This window comes from Sinocyclocheilus anshuiensis, unplaced genomic scaffold, assembly GCF_001515605.1.
Source record: "Sinocyclocheilus anshuiensis isolate Anshui unplaced genomic scaffold, SAMN03320099.WGS_v1.1 scaffold621, whole genome shotgun sequence".
Classification (NCBI taxonomy): Eukaryota; Metazoa; Chordata; class Actinopteri; order Cypriniformes; family Cyprinidae; genus Sinocyclocheilus; species Sinocyclocheilus anshuiensis.
The window spans coordinates 387,595-407,656 of NW_015537952.1; the positions used below are offsets into that span (position 1 = coordinate 387,595).

Sequence of the window (20,062 nt, forward strand, 5' to 3'; positions counted from 1 at the left end):
ATTTAAAAGTCCGTGAAAGTGATTTTGTGCCTCTTTGGGATGGCACAATAAAGCGACGTTCACTTGCAGAACGTAAGCTTCTAGAGGGCACATAAGTCTGAAGTTTAATTTAGGTAAAGGGGTGCAGAGCCAGTGGTGGTTTTGTAGAAAGTTATGGTGTTGCGTCCAAAGCTTTTAATCTTTGCCCCAAAGGTGTAATAGATTGGAGGAACTGTCAATAGGTTTTCCAGCTGTGTTGGTGGGAAGCAGCGATAACTGCTTCACAAAACTGGCCACCAAAGCAGGTGTATTCACCCGCAGCGAGTAACAGTGGTTTCGCCTTTGCGAGGTTTCCCATACGCGCATCCATAAAACGTTGACAGGTCTTTTTTGCTCTGGCTGAATCCAAGCCATCCAAGGATCCATCCAACTTTACTGTTACAAAGCTCACAAACACTCTCTCGTTAGGTTAGACAGGCTTCCTCAAGAGTCACAAGACTGACGTGAATTTGCGAGAGGCTGAGTAGAAGTTTAAAAACGGAACACGAAATAAACCAAGAGTTCCTCTGCGTGCGATGGTTTGCAGCGAACTGTTGAATCCAGAGCATTCCAATATGGCGTGCAGGGAATCTCGACTAGAGTGCGCATGTCTCTGAGAATTTAAATTCTTTCTGGAAGAGTAACACCCCCTTCCATTTCCCCACCCATTTATCCAATCCAATAAAATAAATCCAATCCAATAAAAAATGTGATGCGAGTATTTACAGCAGAATTCTAGGAGTTTTTTTTTTCTTTTGCAATATAGTGAATTATTTATATTTAATGTTATAAAAACTTCACCCCATTAATGAAATTAAAGCAACCTAGCATGTACAAATTATGATAGACACAAAATGGTGGTTCAGCCTGCAACATGGTTTTGGTGGGTCTGCAGCTGGAAAATTAAAGATTATTAAACGAAGAAAATTTCTAATAAAGATAGATCATTTCAAATATATTGCTAGATCAAATTGACATTACTTGCCGCAGCTTATTGCTCCCAATAAATTGCAGTTGAGAGTTTAGAAGTCAAGACTGAAACAAAACATGATCATCAGAAGTTGCTTTCTCAGCCACAATTCACCTTCACGCTTTTATTAACCACAACACTTCCAAACTGGAATTTTATGAAAGGTTCTCTTACTGTCTTTAAATCAAAAACTGGAATGAAAATAATCAAACTAAAATTATAAAAGTATGCATTACATAATGAACAACAGTTCCTAAGTGTCTAATCAGATCAGGACAAAAGCAGATAATGTATCAAGAATATAATATTCCAAGCAGAAAATAATTTTTTCAATTGTCATCATTTTAGACTAGAAATAGAAAAAAAAATTGTTCTGAATGTTGATGCTGACAAAACAACAAAAATGCAAAAACACAAACACATTTTTAAGTTCAATACAAATTATCTTTATGGTATAAAGTTATTTTCTTTAATCTACATAATATACATAAATGTACAATAACGGCATGATTTCCTTGATTTTCAGTAACCAATCACAGTTCACAGTCAAGTCACAGATCACAGTGGGGAAAAAAAAAAAAAAAGAGCATACGAAGTGATAAAAAATAAAAAGTTCAGGATTTAATTTGACGACAAATAGAGCCAATCTGAGTGATACAGCTGGTCACAGCAGAGGGTACTGGCTGTGTGGTTTCACTTCGCCATGATGCCAGAGCCTCCATGGCATCTTTGGGGTTGCAGGGTGCCAGGTCATAAATGGCATAGACAGCAGAAAACTGCACCTCATTAGGCACACCTGCAATCATAACAAATGGTTGTATTGTGATTCATGGTGGGCTGCTAAGTCTAAAGCTATAGGTTTATATACAAACAAACAAACAAATAAATAAATAAAAGCAAAATAATGTATTACAATATTTTTAATTTGCTATTACAGTTATGTTACATTATTTGATTTTCAGTACCTTCAGTAATCCCATGTTTTCCAAAGAGGTTTATAGCGTTTGCAACATTTTGGACTGATTTACATAGAATCTGCCTCATTCCTAACTGACCAAGTCGTCCTGGAGAAATACAAACAAAAGATAAAAATTAAATCTCTTAAAAGGCTCTTTTATATTATTTGTGGTATTTTTAAACCATTATTTTTCATGACATTCTGACTCAGTTCTGTTATGAAATGTACCATTGAGCTAAAGAAAATTAATCATTAAATCAAACCAATAATTTAAATTAAAGACTTGGAAAGTAAAATTAAATATATTCATTAGAAAAAAGTATGAAACATTATAATAATTTAACTTCATAGATTTTATTTTTATATTTAAATTCAAATTAATATAAAACTTTACAATTACTTTAAAACTAAATACAGTATTAATCACTTCATGCAAACTCAACTTACCAATCAATCGCAACACAGCTGCAACAGAAACATCACGGACTGGGGATTGCTGAAACCTTGGTTGTGTCACCCAAGTGTTCATGATGGGCCACAGCTCTTTGCTATAAAAAAAAAAAAAAATCATGATAAATATATTATGTATTATTTAAAAAAATATATTATGCATGCTTGATGCAAAATGATTTAACAATCTGTATGCAGTAGATAAATATACCCAATAACATAATCATGTGTCCATTTCCATTTCATTTGTGTACACAAGAGATCCAAGGTATATATATATTCCCATGCAGCTGGGCAAAGGTCATGACCATGACGATCATGCTTCTGGAATGTCAAATCTTTGTCTTCTTGAAGTGCCTTTAGTGTGCTGCTGATCAATTTATGAACGTCATCAGGAGGACTCTAGAAAATATTAAGGGACAACTGACAAAATGCAACTATCTAATGCAAATATATAAAAACATTACTTTCATGCATTAATTTAAAGGTAAAAAAAAAAAAAAAAACTTTTTAAAAGTTACACTGTTGTGTGCCCACTCTTTATACATATGATGCCCAGAGGAAAGTTAACAGGGTCAGGATGGAAATTACAGCATATATAGGCTTTGTATTAATAGTTATTGGTAATGGAATAAATCATGGTAGTGATGTTAGCTCCAGCCATCAGAGAAAGCAAGCAAAATAATAGGCCGTGAAGACTGCATACCTCATCCCAGTGTAGATATTTAGTCAGGTATTCCAAAATGTCATCTTCTGCTTTAAGCTTGGTCACTGTATGAACGGCTTTGCACAAGGTCGTCTCATGGAAGAGCACACTTGGCCATGTTGTGACCATGAACAAAATTAGCTTGGAGGCATTAGGAAAATCTGTGAGTAAAGAATCCGGATTGAATCAACAACTCAAAGGACACGTTTCGTCTTTGAAAGTGTACTAATACAAACACTTAAAATGGGTAAAGAACTAAAATGAGCATATTGTATAAATATAATGGAAGAAGTTGCTGTAAACTCACCCTCTTTGAGAATATTATATGCTAAGGCATGGGCTTTCTGATAGTTCCCTATCTGGCGACATATCCCTGTGTAGACTCTACAGAGAGCTTGTATATTTTCACAACTCAGAATGCTCTTCTCAGTCTTTAATTTAGTCAAGATGGCAGACATGAGCTTTTCTGCTGAAGACTAAAGAAACAAAAGAAAAATGTGTGCATCAATATCCTCAAGGCTGCATTAACTAGAAAAGCCATCTGAATTGTGCAAAGCATAAACATACCCGATTCAAACAGAAATCAGCAATTACAGCCTTTTCTTCATCAATCAAAATTGGCACCTGAGATATTCTCCCAAGAAACACATGGCTCTTAACAACAGGCAATACATCAAAACAGGACATTCCAACTTTGGCCAGCACTTCTGAGATCTGACAATTGATTTCATTTGTCTTGATGTCTTTCTCAATTCTCTGCTCTTCTTGATTGCTTTGTATTTCTTGGTTAGATTTGATGGACTCCATTTTAATAACAGTTTGATGATCCATTACTTGTTCTGCAGAAGAAGCAACACCAGAAGGAGCAGGTGAACAGTTGTCGAGTCTGAGTCTTTTAGCACTCTTTGGCAAAAGCATGTTCACACCTGTCCCTTTTGGTTTCTGCTCTGTTTTGGTAAAGGCAGTAGATGAAGAACTGATCGTTTTATTTCCTGATATCTTGTTAACAGACGGTGGGGAGGTACCATTCTCATTTCCAGCTCGGGTCAGGTTAACATTCCCACGAAGTATGTTTAAAGTGCGGGCTCGTGCAGAGAGTTCAGGATACATAGTTTCTAGCATCTGCATGGAATTTTCTTGAGAAACAGCAGGAGGGGAAGCGGATACGGCAGATGATGGAAGCCTTCCTGGAACCGGAACAGCATGTTTTGGAGTAGCTGATCCAAACTGCAGTGGTGAGGAGGGAACTCCACAAGATAGTGATGGAGTGGTCAAGCACAGAGACATTTTTGATGCATCTGGAATAGCTGAATCAAAAACAGGCACAGACAGCATCTTTGGTCCATCTGTTAGTAAACTTGAGGATATTGAAGTAGGCTTTAAAGGAGTGTGATGTTTTCCAAACCTTGGAGGAGTAGCAGTCAGTGGCATAACAACTGGAGGTAGGGGTGGACCCATCTCTGTTCGAACACTTCCAAGAGATAAACATGAGGTTGGTGTAATATGAGTTGTTGTGTTATGACCTGGAACAAGTGAAATATTACCACCCTTTTCAAAGGTAGCATATTCTGGATCCAGAGTATCTTGGCATGGTGTGCTGGTATCCTCAACACTACCCACTGCAGAATCGCCTGATGTTTCCTTGTGGTTGTAAACATCACTGACAAGATTTTCAACACCGGGGCTATGGGTATCAGCTGACATCCCATCTACCTGCTGATGAGATTCATTGTTCAGTTGCACCAATGTTTTTCTTGGCCTCTCGGATTCACTTTTAGTATCCTTAGTCTTGATTTCGTGACTCAATAACTTGCACACATTCTGAACAATTGTATCATTTTCTGGGCATTCAGAATCTTTTTCATCCTCAGACTTCATGATCACTGTGGAAAGTGCTCTGTTCTCAGAAAGAAATTCCTGAGGCTCATCTTTGGATATCTGCTTTGCAGTGGAACACTGCTTATTCCTAGAAACATTCTCCAACTCTTCTGATGGGATCCTTCCCTCAGACCTTGAGTGAACACCCCTAACCTTTCTCGTCAAACCAAAGAACCCTTCATCTTCTGATGATGATTCTTGATTCTTTAAAGGTCTTAAAGAGCAATCACCTCCATTTTTTCTCACATCCAAACTTTTCTGATATTCTGTAGGCTTTGAATTATCTTCTTCAGCCTGATCAGCCTTGTAAACCAATCTGCTCTGAATGTCATATGTTGATATATCTGCTACAGTCTTAATTTCCAATGGTTCAGAACTCTTTGATTCCTTATTCTCAACACTGTCTGATTTACTATAGTTCACATAAAGTGTTGAAATGCTCTTGACATTAGATGCCAATGGCACATTGGGCTGTACCTGAGAAGTTTTGCATTCTGCAGACTGAAAAGAATTGGTGTGCACTAGCTCAGATTCAACATACTGTTGTGGATCTGTGTTTTCCAACAGATTTTTAAGATTAGTAGTTTTTGTATCCTCCAACTCTGTTGTGTCACCATTTTGATTCATCAGCAGAATCTCTACCACAGTTTGTGTGCTGTCATTTTCTAAGAAACTTTCCACACTGTGTCCATTTCCTATACCTGACTTTGCCGTTTGATCCTGAGTACTGCCCATACAGCCATGCATCACTTCAAACACATCCTCTGCCTCCATGTGTTGGCTGTCAGATAATGTCTTTTCAATGTCTAAATTATCAGCAGATACAACTGATTTCACATGAGTGTCTGGGGACAAGAGTACAGAAGATTTTTCCACATCTTCTTTTAGCAATGACTTCTTATCCTCAATATCTGAAGGTTCTAATTGTGTGTTGTTTTGAAGAATAGCTTTATGTAAGCTTGACAGTGCTGCTTGTTTTTCATTATGTGATTGATATTCCTCTTTAGTATTGGACATCAGTTGGTAGTCACTCAAACTGACCTGAAAGAACAAATAAAAAATGTTATACGGCATCTCTTTACCACTACTGGCCACACAGGAACATTATTATAGTCACATTTCACAAGCCAGTATTAAAAATAAATAACTTATTGCCATTGACAACATAATTGTTGAATATCCATGCATAACACTATATTAGGGATGACATGCAATGTTTCACAGTTGCTAGCTACAATTATTTATTTCAGTCCATTACAATTGACTTGTAATATGAATTTCTACAACAATTTCTGAGGGCTGAATATAAATGTGTTGAAGGTGTTGGCATCATATACATGTTTTTCCCAGCAATGCACATTTAATTTCTTACTTTAACATATCTACACTGATTTCAACAGAATGGTTCAGAAGGAATGATTGGTTATAAGCTAAAACTAAGGTGCAAGCAAAGTCAATAATAGCTCACTGTATTTAAATACTTGAAGTCAAAAACCAATTGTGCTTCTCAATACTTAAATTGATGCTTCCTCATTTCCTCGCTCATCCGTCCTCCAGCCTGTGACCCGGAAATGGATCAAAGTAGGGCTGTGCAATTAATCGAATGCGATTGTCATGCGCATCTTGTCAGTAAAGCCGGTTCCGTGATTAGTAGTAAATCGCCATCACCTGCTTTCAGATGGAGCGGCATTTACTACACCGAGCCGTAGTTCACTGACATAATCGCAGATGAATCACATTTGATTATGAATGCGATATTGCCTAGCTTGTCAGTGAACTACGGCTCTGTGTATTAAATGCTGCTCCATCTGAAAGCAGGTGATGGCGATTTACTACCAATCACGGAACCGGCTTTACTGACGAGATGCACATGACAATCGCATGTGATAAATTGCACAGCCCTAGATCAAAGTAAGCCATCTTGAAGGACATCTGAATTCTCTATTTGCACCACGAGGAGGCGAGGAAGGAGGAGTGAGGAAGGTTCCAGAAGAGCCATGAGCGAGGATACACTGGCGGAAGACTTTCTTGATGAAAACCTGACACGTATAAATTCTCCTCCCCCTTTAGATCTGTCATAATAGTTTTAATTTATGTTTTATCTTTGCAGTTTAAATAAACCATACATCTCATACACTTCAATAGAAAATCTTGCTTTATTAATATGTATTATGAATGTTTTGACTAAACTTTAAAGGGATACTCCACCCCAAAATGAACATTTTGGCATTAATCACTTACCCCTGTCGTTCCAAACCCATAAAAGCTCCGTTCGTCGTTCATACTTTTCTGGACCTTGACAGTGTAATTTACTTGGCAGTCAATCAGACAGTCACAAGCCTCCCGGTTTTCATCCAAAATATCTTAAATTGTGTTCCGAAGATGACGAAGCTTTTAGGCGGTTGGAATGACATGGGGGCAAGTGATTAATGACAAAATTTTCATTTTGGGGTGGAGTATCCCTTTAACATAAGGGGACAGCTTTATCATAAGAGCACAGCTGATGACGCTTTAAAGAGGTCATGAAATGCCTTTTTTTATTATTTTGTATTGTTCTCTGAGAACAATAATACAATTTACAGTTTGTGAAGATTGTTTTAAGTTCACTTAAATTAAAAGTTATATTTTTCAGAGCCTACTAAATGTTAAAAATAATGTCTTTCAATTATACTGTAATGTTGAATGGCTATAATTAATGGCTAAAATTGAGGTGAAAATGCATTTAATAGAGACATCAATAGCAGTATTGGTATCAAAAATACTGGCCTTTGTTAATAATAGGCTACTTAGTAAAGAGATGCCACTAAACATATTTAAAATATACCATGTTGTTATGTTGTTTCTACATTAATTTGGAGGATCAAAGTGAAATTATGCCAATATATTAATATGCAATTAATCATGATTACAGTAAAATGTGTGATTAATTTGTAAAAAAATTTAATCGACTGACAGCACTAATGTTTTTTTATAAATGTTGGTGTTGGAAATATTAGTTGATTTTACTGCTGAATATGCATTTAAATTTAATTTCTAATTTTATAGGCCCCCCAGAAAGAGATCGGGATGGCCCCCCACCCCTTTTAAATTTTCAATTCAATAATCCGGCCCTCAAATGAAACTAATTGAATAGCCCTGGCCTTCATCCTTCATAGACGGACGCTACCGTGATTATAAATACTCAGTACATAATCAAACGATCTGTAATAACAGACAAAGCAATAGTGACTACATAATAAAAACAGTTACTCACACTTGTGTGGTGCGACATTACTGTCGGATCCAATATAGTCGGCACAAATTCCTGCATCGAATTTTGCCTTGTTTGTAAACGAATCCACTGTAAAATTAAGTGAACAAAGGACCAATTTCTTACTGACGTGGTCCGGATCTTTATTAAAAGTAAAAGTAACTTTCCTAATGTTAGGATCAGAATGAAGGTAATGCAAAGACTGTGTTTTTCTACAACTTGGCACTTGACATCTTCTGCGGAGGCGGTGTTTAGCCACACTATTACGACATAAAGTGGCACATTCCACAACCAGTCGTTTTGGCAGATTGGCTTCAATAGAAGCTGTTTTTAGACTAACGAGAAAGTTTTGAGTTCTGAAACTTACAGGATGTTTTTATAGTACAATGACCTCTTATATGTCAAAATATCAAGGGAATTTTGATTTATCAGTTCATGACCCCTTTAAAGCTTGAGTGATCAAAAATATTCCAATGTGCAAGTAAGCTTTCCTTTGATTCCTCCATCCACATTTTCTTTCCTTGTATCCTTCCCTCGCATCTTAAGGGGGGTGGAGCTAACACATGAGGAAAGGAGGCGAGGAAAGGAAACGAGGATACAAAAAATGTAATGAGAAGCACCAAGTCTCAATCATAGTGACTCAAATTGATTCAAAAGGACTATCATTGAAATTGAATCACTTGAGCATTACAATGTAATTGAAACAAATTATAACTTACCAGCTCTGCTGAGGGGCTATGCACAGGAGATAAAGCTGCAGGCAAAGGCTTGAACCACTCTTTAATGTCCTGCAAATCCACAGAGTAATCTCCATGTAACAAGTCATCTCCAACTCCAACTGTCATTTCCTTTAGTAAAGATTTAGTAGCATCTTCAGTCCAAGTGTTCACATGTTCAAGGACATCTGAACTTACTTTCCTCTTTCTACTTGATGTACTAAAATGTTGATCATTATTCTGCTTTTTCAGTTTCTGATATGATTTAGGCCTATTGACCTCAGGAGGTGTTTTTGGCATTGAGTGTTTTAAAGATTGCAATAGAGTTTCTGGACTGGGATTTCCTGGAGACGGATGGGAAATCTGTCTTTTTAAAGGACTGTTAGGCAGTGGTTGAGAAGATATTCTTTGAAGTTGGTTTTTCAAGGGTGTTTCCTCTTCTCCTATAAAATAAATATGCATTGCCTCTATCATAATTAACCTTGGTCACTTGAAAATAAATACATCGTACCATAATAAAAGATCAATCAATGGAAGAATGATTACCAGCGAGAAACAAATTTTCTTGCGTTTGGGAAGTTTCCACACAATGCCAGAGCTCTTCAAGCAGCATTCTGACTTTGCCTAAAGTAAACATTATCAATTAAAGAAAGCATTTCATTAAACAATGGAAAATCTAACAGTTTTAGACAATACATACCTTTGTCAATTAGTGGCTCAGCATCTGTTTGAGAAGACATACTCCTTTTTTCTAACATAAAAATAATTTTGTTTAATGACTGAAAACAATGGATCAAATAATATACATGTTACTAGGTATAAGAATGTACAGCTCATACCTTTGTTGAACAACTCCTCAAGTTTGTTGAGTCTTTGCTTAAAAAAAAAAAAAAAAAAAGTCAGAATAAACAGTAATCACATTCAAATCATAGCCTTTTACTTTATATTGTACCAGAGGATATATAATGTTTAAGCAAAATTCAAACCTGTGTTGTGTACAGCATTTCTTCAAGTCATTGTCCTGTTGAAAATTTGCCTCTGTGTACAAATAAACAATTACAATTTCATTTAGATTTTATCTCCAACTTGTTCGGTGCACAGTACCAGCTGCTGGAGAATAGGATAATAATCAGGAAAATAATAAGAAGTAATCCAATATGTTATATATTTTAATATGTATGATAGTCCAATATGTTTTAATATGTGCAATAGTCCATATTCACAAATCTAAAGCAGAGTTCAAATTTCATTCATGCAGTGTAATAGGATTAAAGTATAAGATCACTAACACAGACCTTTCAGAACCAAAATTTCATTCTCAAGGTTTCCTTTCCTAAGAGAAAAACACAACATACACTCAAATCTTTTTTTATGAAGTTCAGAATGTCCAATTCAACACTAACAAAAACGTAATTATACATCAACAACAACAAAAAAAAGGACAAGCATCTGTCATTGTTTCGATTTGTAAACAATTACAAATAGGTGCAGTACACCAGGGGCCCGTTCTTTGTACGTGCATTACTCAGCTGGATTTTACTGTTGACGATTTGACATGATCCAGGGTTGATAAGTTCCTCGAAGCTCATCCTGGAGTTGCTGTCATAGCAACAGGTCCATAAGCTCAAACCTGCTCTGGAGCAGGCTTATTTCACATAAAACGGAATAGACTGCATCTTTTTAAGCAGAGATGATTCTTAAAATCTGTCCAAGCCACTGCTACTTTTTTTACAAGAGTACCCTATTGAACCAGGGACAATAATAATTAAAAATAATAACAAGTTAATTTGAAAATAATTTTATAATGTTATGTAGTCTATTATAATATAGACAGACAGTTTTATTCATTGAGAGATTTGTGAGGGAATAATTATTACCTTATAATTTTATTGGAGCCGTACATTAATCTGAATGGTGACAGATATGCAAGTGGCTTGATACAGTGCAGGAGATACACTGATGTAGTTAACTGTAAAAAATGCTTAGAAAAATGTTTTTGACTCCTAGGAAACTTTAATTAGTGCTGTCATGTAACAAATCTGCTTCACAGGAAAAAAAATTATTAATTGCTAATTACAACATTAAAATAAAAATGTAAAGCCTGTACAAATACTAGAAATCGTGAAATAATGGAAATAATTGGGAATCATGTAAAAAAAAAAAAGAACATTTAATTTATCTATTATAACTTTTATGCCATTTTAGTTGCTTGGTTGTTTCCTTATAAAGTTCATTAAGTTTTTGGTCAGGTGTGTGATGTTCTTTTTTAATTATACGATGTCATTGCGTTGCCGTCTTGATGCCAGCCAATCGCTGCATTGCTGATCATGGTTTTGAGTATCGAAATATCTGCCCTTTCCAATGCACACATGAATAGCAGTAATCTCAGACAACTTAATCCAGATATTTATTCAAATCCACAAATTCATTTGAAGAACCAAGTTAGCCAGAGATCAGTTATCACGATTAGAAGATCTCGCATCTGTCAAATCATTTCAGATGTAGTAAGCAAGGTACGAATAACGGACCCCAGCACAGTGTTTGGATAGAAAATATAACCAATTCATCAAAGCAACATTTAATTTACACAGCAGCACGTTTTATTATGACTATAACAGACCCAGTTGGACTTACAGAATGTGTCTTGGCATTCTCCAGTTTGAGATTATCATGTTCCTCTGCAATCTGAAGATATTGTCTGAGAGAATCCTTGAAATAAAACCCAAAATATCGATCAGGAAAAAAAAAATGACAAAAAAAGACAATATCTTGTACTGACACAATATCTTGCATTTAGAAGCCAGTATTCCATTTTAACGGCCAATGTTTTAATCACAGGCCTAACTTCAAAGAACCTGACCTGAGTTTTCTGTAGATCCTCCTCCAGTGATTTCTTTACAGTTTTGAGTTTCTCATTCTCCAGGTTTTGCCTTTGCACCGTGTCTGTGAAAACAATGGTACAACGACATATTTATGGACAACACAAATATAATCCAGTAATTCAGTGAGTGTATACTACATTGTTGGTTTCAGTTTGTTCACCCAAAAATGAAAATTCTGTCATTTACCTACCCTCAAGTTGCTACAAACTTGTGCGAGTTAGTAACCAAACAGTTGACGGTAGCTTCTGTTGAGCACAAAACAAGGTATTTTGAAAATGTTGGTAACCAAACAGTTGAGGGTAGCCACTGACTTCCATATATTTTTTTATTTCCATACTATGGAAGCCAACAGCTACCATCAACTGATTGGTACAAACATTCTTCAAAAAAAACATTATTTTGTGTTCAACAAGAGAACTATGGAAGTCAGTGGAAGTGTGTTTGGCAGTCAGTTGAAGTCAGTTTGGTGCACACTTGAGGGAAGATAAATGACAGAATTTTCATTTTTGGGTGAAGCGTCCCTTTAATATGATCAGCAGTCTTGACCTATAGGTCCAGTTCTAATCTTAACCTAAAATAATTTGTGATGCATGTACCCTCTGCTTGTCTTAAGGATTCTTCAACTTTTTCTTTCCTGGGAAGAGAGAAAGACAAATACTGTGAGTAGAAGACAATCACAAGACTAATCCACAATAATAATACTACAGTAAAGTGGTCTTACAGAGTAAGCGTCTGAGCATTTTCAGCTCTCAGCCTGTCAATATCTTCACACCTCAGCTGATATGACTTCAAATCAGACTGTTGAAATAAAATAAATAAATAAATAGAGAAATTAACATGCACATATTTCCAGCCGAGTTGGAGTCACCTTTACTAACTTCGCAATGAATGACTATTCTAACTTAGATTTTAGTACCCTCTTCCTACAGTATTAGTAGTATAGAGGGTAGTAAAAATTTCTGTGAAGAAATTTTTAGGTGGTAAAAAATTCTGTGAAGTGTGCTCATGCCTCATGGTAATGCAGCTTCAATTGTGATGAGTAAAATGCACTTCTTTGTCAAAAAGAAAATTATTCATTTTAATTTTTTTGGTGAACTATTCTTTTACGTTAAATATTTGTTCACTATAAATCCCATAAGTAATAATACTTAGACTGTGGGAAACAATGGTTAATGTTTATATTAATATTTCACTTTAAAAATAAAGGTGAGAGTTTTTAAATATGTACTGAAATTGGTAAAGAGAATTTCACTGGTATTGGTAGCAACTGCTAAAAGTTTGAATTGTGAACTCTAGAAATGGTAAAAAATTAGGGTGTTTAACACAGACCTTAGTTTTTTCCAGCTCGGTCTTCATCTGTTCATACTCCACTGTCTGTTTCTCTAAGTGCTCAAGCTTCAGCAACACCTCATCCAGCTGTTTGTGCAGTTTGCTGCTCTCTCTTTGGAAACAAATCATCATGTTTTACAGACATTAATTTAGCCACATACTTAAACCACAATCAACAATTATGATACTGTCACATTATGAAACTTCTAAAGCAATACTGCATGGCAAATGACCTGCGCTTGTATTAAGGAACTTATCTGCCACTGAGCATAATGTACTTGTACAGCAGCATCCAGGCTTTGCACTACTTTAGTTACAACATGATAAATAGTACAATGTCTTTGCAGTTGTTATGGATATGCCATCTAAGGCCTAGGTTTACATGCATTGTGTATTCTCAGTCACCAGACAGCCTGGTAAATTTGTACTGTAAATTACTTTGATAAACAGCAATTGCTTAAAATATAAACGTCACCTAAAAAATGTTATATTACACAGTGTGTAACATAACTGCAGTGAAACAGAAAATACAATCTTACCTCTGGGATTTCTGAAGCTGTGACTTTTTGTCAAGGAAAACAAAGATGGATCATATAGAATAAAATACATTTTCAAGTTTTGTGTTTACTGTGAAGCAGGTTGCAGAGTGTCACTGTGCCTGGGGTAATGTTGTCAAAAGAACCGGTATTTTGGTACCAAGTCGGTACTAAAACAATGAAAAAGTTACGGTACCAGCTTTTCTTAAGTACCGGTGGATCCGAGTACCCGGTCAACCACGGTTCTTGATGCGCTATCCGAAAGGTGCGTAGTGCAGTTGCCTCTTCTTCATAAAAGCACTGAGACGGGTGACTTCAAAAGGAGGAAACACATCAAACTAACAAAACACCTTAAAGACAGACACCCGGATCAAATGAAAGTTCAAGCAGGTAAGTTTCCATTTAATTTTTTATATTTAGAGCTTCTGTTATGAATATTATTCCATATTTTAATTTGAATGTCGGATTGAAATAAACATCGCCGTTAGTGTAAGTTAATCATTAGCATAAGCGCGGCTAACGCTAATATATTGAGAATTAGAATTAAGTTTCTTTGTTAACTATTTAATGCCCCTATAACTTTTATTAGTGTAAAGAAAACAGGAGGACATAATGGTATTTACTATTTTTACACACCAGAGGCTTTTAAATGAACTGTGTATCCAAAATATGCGTTAGAGAATGTACAAATGTATGGTTAACAGTGTTTATGTCATATTAACCTGTTAGAAAAACAGTTCTGGGCTTAATTTATTTTATTTATACAGGTTTTAAAAGCCCTTTAAAAATTAAATATGAACACAGTTTGGATTAAATAAAAGTACAGTAAAATTTTATCTTCTGTATAGATTTTACAATGACTTCATGTTATAACATCAACTTACAGTGAGTGACCAATATATTTTTACAACATTAATTAATGTTTGTGAATGTTATTTAATACAAGCACTTGATCATTCATGTTTGTTCATTATGCATTAAATAATTTTAACAGATTGAACTTGTGATTTATGTATTAGTACATTTTGAAATTAACCCTACGAAGAAAAATTGCTATATAACTATTCATTATTGTTAGGTCATGTTATCGTACTCTGTTACTTTCGTAACCTCGGTTCCCTGAGATATGGGAACGAGTACTGCGTTGCTAGACGCTTATGGGGAAAACTCCTTTTTCTCAGAGGACTGAAGACTTATTCAATCATGCAGTGTAACTGCACGGCCATTGGTTCGTGCAGTGATTAGAAAACTAACCAATGGCTCGGCAGCGGTGCTGCACGAGCCTATGGCGGTGAAGCCTACCAGAGCCCGCCAGAATGGGCGGGACCATCTGGCTATATAAACGGGCATTTCGCCATAGGATCTCAGGTAAATTCGACTAAAGCGACGACACCGAGTCGTGCAGCGTCATGGCACGGCAAGGAACGCAGTACTCGTTCCCCTATATCAGGGAACAGAGGTTACGAAAGTAACAGAGTACGTTCCCTATCAATACTTCACTCGTATATGGGCTCTCACTCCTATGGGACTCTGAAGGCCCAGGAACGGGCCCGTGATTCACAACAATTGCCAGGCCATGCAGCACTTAGTCTCTTTACCCCGCTGTTTTTTCCTCACAGATCCCTGGGAGGAAGAAAACGGGAGGGCACGAGGGGCAGATTCGCTCTCTAAAAAGAAAGCGATCCGAGCGCGCAGAGTGGCAAGACTCATGTTCACACAATGTGAACAATCCATCTCGGTCAGCGCAGCTTCCGTGTGGGGCTTAACCAAGCAGGAAACGCACTCTGAGTGGCCGTCACCATCGTGCAGTGCAATACTGCACGATGTGCAATGACGGCGCGGCATTTGAAACAACGCCGCTGCTCTTTTAGAGAGAAATTTGCTATTTTAGGCTTGCCGGATGGCAGCAGGGGACGAGCTGGTCGCTGAGCAGCTCAAAGAGCAGGCGGAAGCGGCGAGAGGGCGCAGAAGAAAAGGCAGCTTCTATCTGCAGCGAGGCGTTTCTACGGCGAGCGTCTTCAAGTCCTGAAGGTCAGCGAAGGGAAGATCACCGAACCAATGGCCGTGCAGTTACACTGCGTGACTGAATAAGTCTTCAGTCCTCGGAGAAAAAGGAGTTTTCCCCATAAGCATCTAGTGACGCAGTACGAGTGAAGTATCGATAGGGAACTAAGTGTTTTTTATACTACAGTGTCCATCTATTTGATATACACTTAATATATGTAATCTTATCTACATTTATTATAAAAGCTGAGGTTTGTTATTTACTGAAAAGTTATATTTTAGCTGGTGTCAATGATCTAATGTGCATTTGGTCAGACTAAGCAAACCCTAAAACAGACAACAGTTTACAGATGTTTTTCAGCGGCAGCAGAAATATGACAAAAACTTTTGGGTGAAACTTGTTTACTTTTTTCATACTTTTATTACTTGTGGAAAAACTTTAAACACAATGTTAAATATGTATAAAGAATGGCATTGGGTTTGTACATTTTATTTTTGTTTACTGTTATTAATAAAAATAATAATGTTGTTCAATTAGCATGTTTTTTTGTTTTGCTTTGGTACTTTGGTACAATTTGGTACAATTTGGAAATTGGTACCGAGAACCGTGGATTTTCTCTGGTATTGGTACCGAATACTGAAATTTTGGTACCGTGACAACACTAGCCTGGGGCATTTTTTTTGTTTGTTTTTTTAGTTGGAGTATCTGTGTTTTTTCTTACTCTGGAATCAGACATTTCTCTCACCAGCAAGCATTGAGCAGGACATGGAAAACCCAGAGTTAGAGCACGAGCAGAACAATTAATTATAAAGATAATATTTGTAATGACCTTGGAAAGGATATTGTTCCAGTCTTGTGTTGTGCTTGATAGCATGCAAAATTTGACACTTTCTTTTGGAACTACAGTATGAACTGAACAAATTTTGTCTGTAACTATTTATTTGATATCTGAAATCAGAAATGGCTCAACAAAAATTAAAAAATTATTTTGTTAAGTGTAACAGAAAAGAGGATCAAAATACCTTTCAATTGTTCCATAGTGAATATGTTATTTCTTATGCTGATAAATGGTTAACGGTCATATTATTGTCTCCGAAAAACAAAACTTTTTTTTTTTTTCACTTTTTTGTTGCCTGTACAGTTTTATTGCCTGCACACTCTTATGAGGGCAAAGTGTGTTTCAAACTTACCACCTCTATGCCATATGTAGGGCTGGGTATCGAGTTCGATACTTTTTAGGCACCGACCGAATTGCTTCGATACCATCGAATATCGAAAAACGTCTCGTCATTCGGTACCAAATTTCGATAACTAAGGGGTTAATCTCATCAGCGTCAGTGAGCCAATAAGCCTGCAGCACTAGCCGGTGTGTTCGACTAGAAGAGGTGCGACGCAGATCAATCAGTGTTTGACATCCGCGAAAGCGATTCGAAAGCGCACGGAGCAGTCTGCCCTCTTTAGCTCCCGTGGTACTGTAATACACCGTATTATACATACTGTAATCTGTCTGCACTGCACAGTCGGTCCGCGTCAAGTCGAACACACCTACTAATTTACACCGGTTACACTCAGAGATGTGGCGCACACGTGAGGCTGTAGTGCGAATGCGTCCCAGCCCCCTTAGATGTAAGGCTACATTTACACTGGTGAGTTTATGTTTTAAAATGAAAACGATCCTCGTCATACTGGCGTTTCCACTATCTCCGACAAACGACACCAGCCCCTTTAGATGTAAGGCTACATTTACACTGGTGCGTTTATGATCTAAAATGAAAACAATCCTCGTCATACTGGCATTTCAAGTTGGCTTTCCACTATCTCCGACAAACGACAAGTGACAGACCGGTCATTCAGTCATTCATTTCCAATGGAGAGTAGTGCGGGAGCTGTGTGGAGTTCCGATCATATGCAGATGTCCGTTCATACTAACGTTACACGACCGAATCTGTGGCATTTATATAAGCCTTTTGACGGGTTGTGTCACAGAGCAGTAAAAACGGTTATGCTCACCAAGTGAATGAATCGCGTTTGTGCAGAACTCTTATTACGAAGCAAAAACAAAGACTCTTCTTCGATCCATGAACGTTTCTCTCAGTTATTGTGCGCGATGTCATCTCACACACTCTGAAACGTCTGCCATAGCAAATCAACACATGCTGTTGTGAATAATTAAGCAAAGCGTCTTCTCATAGGATAAGAACACGCAGTCTAAGCTGCTAATGCTCATCAGTAAATCAGTGGAAAATGAATATAAATCATGATTCTGTCTGAGCTAACGTTATGTGTTTTAAAATGAACACGCACTAGTGTAAATGTAGCCTAATAGATGTGTAAACTGAAGACTATTTGAGCTTTATTAAAACTATTTGCAATGATTTATTCTGTTGGTTACATTTTGTTCCTTTGTGCAGTGACTCAGAGTCTTTGAGTCTGTATAAACATCAACAAGCTGAAAAATAAAACCAAAGGTTTTTTTTTTTTTTTTTTAGAGATTTACCGCTGATTACAGCACCGGCTTTACTGATAAGATGCGCGTTAAATATCGCATGCGATTTATCGTGCAGCCCTAATTTGAGCTTTATTAAAACTATTTGCACTGATTTATTGTGTTGGTTACATTTTGTTCCTTTGTGCAGTGGCTCAGGAGACAAGTCTTTGAGTTTGTATAAACATCAACAAGCTGAAAAATAAAACCAACTTTTTTTTTTTTTTAGATAATGTAATCTTGTTAAAATTGGTATTGAAAAAATATCGTTCAGGGACCGGTATCGAAGTCAAGGTATCGGTATCGAAAATTTTTGAACGATGCCCAGCCCTAGCCATATGAGCTTTTACACCAGTTGCTTTTCTGCTGTGTAACAGAACAGAGACTGTATCCACAGACATTTGTAACTTGAATGTGCTAGGCTTCAAGTAGCTTCCAGTTATTTTTTGCAGCACAACACAGATGATATTAATATATTTTTCGTAATTATAAACACGTTTGTTTGTACTGCAAATAGTTTTATCATTCAAAATGTAAATTTATTTCATCCTAACCATTTACCATTTGTAAAGGATGTCACATAACAGACAGTAAAAATATAATTGAGCTTAGAATGAAACAAAATGAAAAAAAAAAAGTATATTTTCACAACCACGTTGTTGCAGTGAATATCAGTATGGCTGTGATTACCTGCAGCTTAAAGGGATAGTTCACCCAAAAATGAAAATTTGATGTTTATCTGCTTACCCCGAGGGCATCCAAGATGTAGGTGACTTTGTTTCTTCAGTAGAACACAAACGAAGATTTTTAACTACGCAGTCTCATGAATAATTTAATAGACACCGACGCATCATGGATGTACTATTAGTCCATTACCACATCACAAATTGTGACTAGAGGTCGACCGATAGTGGATTTTGCCGATACCGATAGCTAGGTTGGACCACACTGGCCGATATACAAATATATACACAAAGGCTATAGCATTAAAATTATATACGTATGGATATTGTATTTATACTCTCACACTTTAACTGCTTCTATTCTTGAACACTTGATGATTATCTAATAAAAATAAAAGCGCAGCGCTGAGTCTAGGAGAACTCACCGGTATCACACACAATCCGGACGCGTCGCATTCAACTCGAGCAGCGGTCTAAAACAGTTAATTTAATCACCAAACGGACACAAGTTTACTTCAAGAATGAACAATTTGGCATGGATGAGTTTGAAGTTCGGTAATGACAGCAGACACTTCTCAGCCGCTCCAGCAATGGACGCAACCCGGAAAACTATCGGCATGGATTTTTGTCGATAACCGATAGTTCCAGCAATCAACTATCGGTGCCGATTAATCGGCAAAACCGATACACCAGTCGACCTCTAATTGTGACGTCAACACAGTGTAGATTTTAAACCCGGAAGATGAAAATAGCGCAAAAAAGCTTAAAATTAACCAGTTTTCTCCAACAGTTAAAATTATCGAATGCTAACATTGTTCAGAAAAAGTAGTCTGGGGTTTCATGACCCTTTAATGTGGCTGGGCTGATATTCAATACAACAGCACTCATGCTCATGTGATATTGCTTAATTCAGGACCCAACAGTCTCTCATTAGCAAATTCAGATAATACGCTTATAGTCTACAATAAAATCAACCAGTATTAGGGATGGGTACCGAAACCCGGTATTTAATCGGTCCCGGGGCTAAATCATGAAAGACCGGAGTATCGATAAGCTCTGACGTTAACGGTTCTGCTATCGGTACTGGAAAAATTTATAAAACACTCATACATTTATTATTGCTATATACAGTGGGTACGGAAAGTATTCAGACCCCCTTAAATTTTTCACTCTTTGTTATATTGCAGCCATTTGCT

General features: G+C 36.8%; 1 protein-coding gene across 1 annotated transcript in view; it reads right to left on the reverse strand.

The window, feature by feature from the left end:
* Positions 1–1,461: 1,461 nt before the first annotated feature.
* The window catches only part of LOC107664640 (little elongation complex subunit 1-like), a 21,497-nt gene continuing 2,896 nt past the window's right edge, over positions 1,462–20,062 (reverse strand). Inside the window, exons 4-21 of the mRNA XM_016455261.1 lie at positions 13,697–13,715; positions 13,158–13,269; positions 12,550–12,626; positions 12,425–12,462; positions 11,807–11,889; positions 11,581–11,655; positions 9,933–9,956; positions 9,786–9,822; positions 9,647–9,697; positions 9,493–9,570; positions 8,950–9,389; positions 3,670–6,021; positions 3,410–3,578; positions 3,103–3,263; positions 2,608–2,798; positions 2,394–2,494; positions 1,954–2,052; positions 1,462–1,784 (exon numbers count right to left, since the gene is read on the reverse strand). Coding sequence (XP_016310747.1) covers positions 1,603–1,784; positions 1,954–2,052; positions 2,394–2,494; positions 2,608–2,798; positions 3,103–3,263; positions 3,410–3,578; positions 3,670–6,021; positions 8,950–9,389; positions 9,493–9,570; positions 9,647–9,697; positions 9,786–9,822; positions 9,933–9,956; positions 11,581–11,655; positions 11,807–11,889; positions 12,425–12,462; positions 12,550–12,626; positions 13,158–13,269; positions 13,697–13,715 — 4,289 coding nt within the window. The 3' untranslated portion in view covers positions 1,462–1,602. The remainder of the gene's footprint in view (positions 1,785–1,953; positions 2,053–2,393; positions 2,495–2,607; positions 2,799–3,102; positions 3,264–3,409; positions 3,579–3,669; positions 6,022–8,949; positions 9,390–9,492; positions 9,571–9,646; positions 9,698–9,785; positions 9,823–9,932; positions 9,957–11,580; positions 11,656–11,806; positions 11,890–12,424; positions 12,463–12,549; positions 12,627–13,157; positions 13,270–13,696; positions 13,716–20,062) is intronic.